The sequence below is a fragment of the Coenobita brevimanus genome, chromosome 2 (genome assembly GCF_032717465.1).
Source record: "Coenobita brevimanus isolate Jiangsu-jjx chromosome 2, ASM3271746v2, whole genome shotgun sequence".
Classification (NCBI taxonomy): domain Eukaryota; kingdom Metazoa; phylum Arthropoda; class Malacostraca; order Decapoda; family Coenobitidae; genus Coenobita; species Coenobita brevimanus.
Window position 1 is genome coordinate 410456 of NC_136955.1, and position 7045 is coordinate 417500.

At 46.3% G+C, this 7045-nt stretch overlaps 2 protein-coding genes across 2 annotated transcripts in view; one reads left to right on the forward strand and one right to left on the reverse strand.

Annotated features, from left to right (window-relative positions):
• The first annotated feature begins 358 nt into the window (after nucleotides 1–358).
• Nucleotides 359–2685, forward strand: LOC145390974 (sodium/mannose cotransporter SLC5A10-like). Its single transcript, XM_080265709.1, has 4 exons — nucleotides 359–425; nucleotides 758–915; nucleotides 1440–1592; nucleotides 1876–2685. The coding sequence occupies exons 1-4, from the start codon at nucleotides 359–361 to the stop codon at nucleotides 2683–2685; spliced, it is 1188 nt and encodes a 395-aa protein (XP_080121835.1).
• A 2252-nt stretch (nucleotides 2686–4937) lies between these two features.
• The window catches only part of LOC145391366 (uncharacterized), a 6211-nt gene continuing 4103 nt past the window's right edge, over nucleotides 4938–7045 (reverse strand). Inside the window, exons 4-5 of the mRNA XM_080265964.1 lie at nucleotides 7014–7045; nucleotides 4938–6086 (exon numbers count right to left, since the gene is read on the reverse strand). The exon at nucleotides 7014–7045 is cut by the window's right edge and continues 56 nt beyond it. Coding sequence (XP_080122090.1) covers nucleotides 4944–6086; nucleotides 7014–7045 — 1175 coding nt within the window. The 3' untranslated portion in view covers nucleotides 4938–4943. The remainder of the gene's footprint in view (nucleotides 6087–7013) is intronic.

The following is a 7045-nucleotide window of genomic DNA, read 5'->3' on the forward strand; positions in this document are numbered from 1 at the left end:
AAAAGTGAGCCTTAGAAAAATATAGACTGCTTTCCTCAGTAACCCTCGTACAGATAAAGTTGTCAGGCAAAGTTAATTCTTCATCTTTTTCTAACGACCGGTACGGCTGTTAGACAAAGTTAGTTCCGTCTTTCTTTTCTTGTCTATCTATCTATCTATTGCCAGACGCCTTAATCCCGTTTGGGGTGGCCACAACAAATCGCCTTCATGTCGCCCTGTCCCCCGCCATTTCATTGCCCTGCTCCCAGCTCACACCCCCCACTCTCATATACCTCTCCACGCCATCCCTCCATCTCATCCTCGGCCTACCCCTCCCTCCTCCACCTCACTCACATACACTTTTCTTGTACAGTTACGAATGGACAGCCGCCCTGATCCTGGCAGTGATAGCGCCTACGATGGTACCAGGTCTCGTGAGGTCACAGGTCTTTACTATACCAGAACTACTTCACTGCATGTACAAGTACGTGGAACTCTCTCTCTCTCTCTCTCTCTCTCTCTCTCTCTCTCTCTCTCTCTCTCTCTCTCTCTCTCTCTCTGTTTATCTATCTATCTATCTATCTTTAAAGGAACGCTCTCTCTCTCCGTCTATCATTCTGTCCATCCATCCATCTATCCATCCATCTATCCATCTATCTTTAAAGGAACTCTCACTCCATCTATCCATCCATCCATCCATCCATCTATCTATCTATCCCCACCAGCCCCAGCATCCGGTACTACTTCTCAGCTCTCACGGTCATCTTAAACATCGTAGTTGAGACGGCGGGCACTCTCTACGCCGGTGCTGTGCTCCTTCGGGTCTTACTTCCGGGCTGGTCACTGTGGCACGTCATTGCGGTGCTGGCGGGTGTGGCGGGGCTCTATACCGTCACTGGAGGCCTGGCTGCGGTCATAATCACGGACGCGGTACAGGTAAGTAGAGTTCTTACCTTTCCATAGCACTTCCTCGTGACTTTCCATAGCCCTTCCTAATGATAATCTTCCTTTCCCTTGCACTTCTTCATGACTTTCCTTTCCATGGCACTTCTTCGTGACTATCATCCTGTATACCGTCACTGGAGGCCTGGCTGCGGTTATAATCACGGATGCTGTACAGGTAATTAGAGTTCTTACCTTTCCGTAGCACTTCTTCGTGACTATCATCCTTTATACCGTCACTGGAGGCCTCGCTGCGGTTATAATCACGGACGCTTTTCGGGTAATTAGAGCTTTTTTACCTTTCCATAGCACTTCTTCGTGACTACCATCCTTTTCTTAGCAGTTCTTCGTGACTTTCCATAGCGCTGATACTCTTCCTTGCCCTTGTACCTCAGAGTCATGCGCCGCGACTATACTACCACTACTACTACTACTACTACTACTACTACCACTACTCTTCACAGGCGGTGCTACTGGGCGTGGGTTCTGTGGCTACAACGGTGTGGGCGATTGGGCAGGCGGGAGGGTGGAAAGCTATGATATCCTCACAACCCTCAGGCTACGTGTCCCTAATCCGGCCGCTAGATGACCCCAGTGTGCCGTGGCTGGGTCTGCCTGGCGTGGTTCTGCTCAGCGTCTTTTACTTCACCACCAACCAGTTTATGACACAGGTACGTGACACCTTCTCCATAGCGATTTTGTCTGCACGTGACGCCTTTGTGTTTTCTTGAGTAGTATTCACGTTTATTGCGTGTAATATACGTAAGTGGAAATAATAAGCATCGTTATTGTACTACTACTACTACTACTACTACTACTACTACTAAAGATAATGATGACGATGAAAATGAAGATGATGATGGTGATAATGATGATGATGATGATAATAATAATAGTAATAATAATAATAATAATAATAATAATAATAATAATAACAATAACCTCCTCCCACAGCGTCTACTCAGCGCCAAGAACGCACAGGAAGGTCAGAAGGGATTGGTCTTGGCTGCCTTCCTCAAACTACCGGTCTTAATCACCATGGTCATCCCTGGTCTTGCAGCACGAGTCATCTACCCCGATCTACCAAGACCTGATCTCGTCTACCCTACGCTTATGTTTGATCTACTGCCGCCTGGGATGCTGGGGATTGTCCTAGCAGGGTTCATAGCTGCCTTGATGTCCCAGCTTGATTCCACTCTCAATGCCGTCTCTACCTTAATCACTATGGATTTTGTGAGGATGGTATGCCCTCTACTGAGCACATCCAAGCTTAGATTAATCGGACAAGGGGTGACTGTCCTGGTGATGGTAGTGGCTGTGGCATGGGCGCCCCAGATCCAGCACTTCCCTTCCCTCTTCCAGTACCTCCAGCGGATCATGTCCTACACAAGTCCTCCTATATTGGCCGTGTATCTCATAGGATTCTTCTGGTCCAGCGCCACGCCCTTTGCCGCCTCCCTCACCCTCCTATTCGGCACCCTGTTTGGCATCACACTCTTTCTAGTTAACGAAATCTTCCACCTCACACACTTACACTTCCTCTATATCCCTCCCATTCTTTTCATCTTCAGTTCTGTAGTGCTCATCTCCTTGAGTATTATAGGGAAGAAAGACACGCAGCGAGACAGGATAACACTCTGGTCATTGGAGAGTTGTAAGGAGGAGACATTGCTGCTAAGACAGGCACCCATTTGGCAGAACTATCGACTATACTGCTGCTTCCTTGTTCTTGCTATTGCTGTTATTGTTGGAGTGTTTTGGTGAAGACAAACACAAAAGTTCACCTGATATTTCACCTCTTCTGCTTGTCACTTTCCTCTGCTGGTTAATGTTCCTAAGCTGAGAGAGGCTTGGAATGTTTCTCTGTAATATTTCACCTCTTCTACTTGTCACTTTCCTCTGCTGGCTAATATTCCTAAGCTGAGAGAGGCTTGGTATGTTTCTCTGTAATATTTCACCTCTTCTACTTGTCACTTTCCTCTGCTGGCTAATATTCCTAAGCTGAGAGAGGCTTGGTATGTTTCTCTGTAATATTTCACTTCTTCTACTTGTCACTTTCCTCAGCTGACTAATATTCCTAAGCTGAGAGAGGCTTGGTATGTTTCTCTGTAATATTTCACCTCTTCTACTTGTCACTTGGCACAGGTGGTAAAACAGAAGATAGTGGCAGTAGACAGCGGTATGGTGAAGGAGGGTAGGATAGGAAGCAAAGACCGTAATAATAATAATAATAATAATAATAATAATAAATAAATAAATAAATATATAAAAAGGGCTGCACCAATTAACACGCCTACCTCTCCTTCCCACCTCAGTGCCACCACGTGAAGGCGACCCTCAGTAACGCCATCGTACAGTAAAATTTTTTGTTATTCTTTCTCGTATTAATTTGGAAATACCTGTGAAGAGACGATGAGGTTGTGATTGTTAAAAGAAACTCTAAATTAGCGTATGTATTTTTATTTTTGATGAAGGGAAGGGGAGAGGTGGACCGAGGATGAGTTGGAGAGAGAGAGAGAGAGAGAGAAGGGGGGAGGAGGTGAATGACGGTGCTATGAGATGGAGGGAGAGAGGAAGACGAAGACAAGGAGGAGGAAGAGTATGAGTTACTGGTATGAGGCGGAGGCAGGGCAGACTGATGACAGAAGACAAGGTGCCATGGAGCAGATTTGTTTGTGGCCACCCCTGGGGGATTAACGCGTCTGGCTATAGATCAACAATAAACAGAAATAAAGACAACAGCAGCAAGACATCAACGCATATACTCCGTTCATTTTAACTTGGTGGAAATTATCGTCCTATTCTTGCGGCTTATTTCCCGTGGCTCAGCGGCAGAATGAACGGTGCTACGGCTCTCCATACGTTCCCTAGCACTTCCTCGTGACTAGCACCATATTCCAGTGTTAATCTGTCGCTACAAATCAACATTTAAAAAGGAGGGATGGAAATGGAGTATGCTAATAAACAATAAAACGAATACAGTGAGATAAAAACACAAGTAAATATTCATAAACAAATACATCGTAACACTGGCTATCCCCTAACAACTTCTCTTTCGCGATTTATCCTGCACATTAAACCTCATTGTCCCATTGTGTGTGATCCAAACAATGTCGTGATTAAAATGATAAATGCGTGAGAATGCTAAGGTGTAAAATAAGGAAAATAAAATCGCCATGGATCAGGTGTTAAGTATATCCAGAGATTCATTCCTCTTCCTTCAATATCCCCGAGTTGATTGCTTTCATCTGAGGGAACTGGGCAATTTCCACAACCAGCTTACAATATCGTGGTCCCACATTCCCTAACACCTCTTCCTTAGCGATTTGTTTTTTTTTTTTAAATATGGCTGGTTAATATCCTCTTGCACTTTATGTATGTAAAGTGAGGCGATATTAAAAGAATTTACAGAGTACAGTAAGGTGTAATAAGCGGTATAAATCGCTAAGGAAAAGGTGTTTGGGAGCTTCCTTAACGGACGAGAATACGGATCTTAGTTATAAGGTAGGAATGAGACTCTTTGGTTGCTATAGTTACGGATCTACCTACTTTTTTCATAGCACTTCTTCATGACTAGTATCACTTCCCAGTCTTCTAATTTTACACGATTCTCGCTCTGGAGAGATGGCAATTTTAGGCCAAGGTAAAGTTTGGCCATGTGGAGAGGATGGAGAGTGAGAGACTGACGAGGAGAGTGTATGTGAGTGAGGTGGAAGGGCCAAGGATGAGATGGAGGGATGGAGCGGAGAGGTATATGAGAGAGGGAGGTGTGAGCTGGGAGCAGAGCAGTGTAATGGCGGGGGACAGGGCGACATGGAGGCGATTTGTTTGTGGCCACCCCTTACGGGATTAAGGCTTCTGGCAATAGATAGATAGATAGGTAAAGTGAAAGGAGAACAGTCAAATCAACTCCCTAATCTAACTACACCTGGCCAACAATTAACCTGAAAGGGATAAGGGATTTTGATCAGACTAGAACTCACATGCGTTTCTCATCAATACACTCTGATAAACATGTCCCTCTAATCTAGTGACCTTGATATCTCATACAAGACAGACTTTGCCTTCTCAGAGTACCTCCGCACAGTTTCAGAAGCGAGGCGCCCGGTAGAGTAGGCGACCTGAGCAGAAACATCATCCCGGAACCCTGCCACTGCCAACAGCATCCCAAACTCGCAATTCGTTACCTGTGTGTGGCCCAAGTAATCAGTCACCTGGATATTCTCACCCATGCCAAACGGGGTGATCTTACCGGCGTACACGTTGCTGAAGGAGAAATCATACTTGACTGGAAGAACCCTGGAGAAATGTCCCTCATGTGTGTAGCCAGGTGGACGGAGCATCGCGTCTAGTACCCTCTCCTCGCAGGCATAGTTCCTCTCCAACTTACCTCGGAATTCGACGTCAAACTTCCCGACGTATTTCCAGAAGTGTTTCCTCACGTCCCCCGGCACCGTCATGGAGTGGGACATGGGCGTGGAGTAGTAGCCATGATATGTCGTCTTCGGGCCAAACATATAGCGACGAAGATTGACAGGATGTTTGGTTGAGACGGCGTAGACGTCCCTAATCAGCCCTTCCTCCCTAACCAGTTCAACCAGCGCTGTGGTAAAAATCCCCATCAGTCCTGAATTCAGCGTGACTCCTCGACTGTGGCACTTACGCTGGAGAGTGCGTAAAACCTCCTTGTCAATGATATAAGGCGGTACAGCTTCGGTGATCGGATGCTCTACCTCAGGGGAACCAAACGCCTCGACCAAAATCGGGGTCTTGAACGCCGAATGCTGCTCAAGTAATGCCTTCAGTTTTCCCGGGTCGCTTTCGAGGTCCCTCCGTATCTTATCTTCCAGTTCCACTAGATAAGAATCCCCTATAACAATCCCCAGCTCCTCATCCTCCAAAGGTCTCCCTGCAAGAAGGTCCTCAAGAAGCTTAAATATCGCACCCGTAACAATGAACGACGTGACTCCATCGATCATAGCGTGGTGGAAACACATGATGAGATTATACTGGTGAGGGAAGGAGTTTTTGATGAGTGGATGGTTACAGGGAGCGTCCTCAGGGCAGGGCATCAGACGGGCACGCCACAGTGGTCCGTCGTTCAGGTTGTAAGGCTCCAACATCAAGTCACGAACCTCATCGTGAACGTTATTCCACGGCACAACCTGGAAATACATCAGTACCATCGGCTTTGATTGCTATGAAGTAGAAGATGAATATGCCTTGTATAAATGCCTGCAGTAGTAGTTGCAACCTCAAGCCCATCTGAACGCTAACTCGGTGGACTGCAGGCTGAAGTTCCCCTCCTTTAGTCTATTATTCTCCTTTTATGGGGATGGGGAGGGAGTTGAGGGATGTTTGTATAGCCGGGCAGTGGGACCGACGGGTTATATCAGTGCCACCACGTGATGGCCTCCCTCTCCAGAACCAGCAGTGTCTATACAACGTTATAGGGCACTAAGATAGAAGGCAGCAGGGAAAATAATTACAGTAAATTGAATGTGAGTGATGAGAAAGTCGGCGTTGGCAGAGTCGATGTTGATAGGTTTGGTGTTGGCAGAGTCGGTGTTGATACATTGGTGTTGACAGAGTCGGCGTGGGCAGAATCAAGGTATATGGGAGACCCTAATCAGAGCGCTGTGGTATTCCCAGCCCCCACCATCCTCTCGCTTTCAGTCTCTTCATACGTCACGCAGGGAATACCAGTGAAATATTCTATTTCCCCTGCACCCATGGAATTCCCCTACCACAGAGGGTGAATGGTATGCAATATGGCTTTTTGATTAACGTGAATTGTATATACTTAAGCTGTGTTGAGCATGTCTTGCTACCACCAGACGCATAGAGAAACGCCTTCATGTGGTGGCACTGATATAACCAGGCGGTGCAGCTGCCTGGTTATACGAACGTCTCTTAACTACTTCCCTATCCCCCTAAAGGAAGATGGTGACCTGTAATACAAGGGAAACTTCAGCCTGCAGTTTACTGAGTTCACGTTCTTATGAGCCCGGGGGTGTATTAGCTGTAACTACTACTACTACTACTACTACTACTACTACTACTACTACTTCTACTACTTCTACTACACCTACCTTAAAGTCTATTACTGGTTCCGGCATCTCTC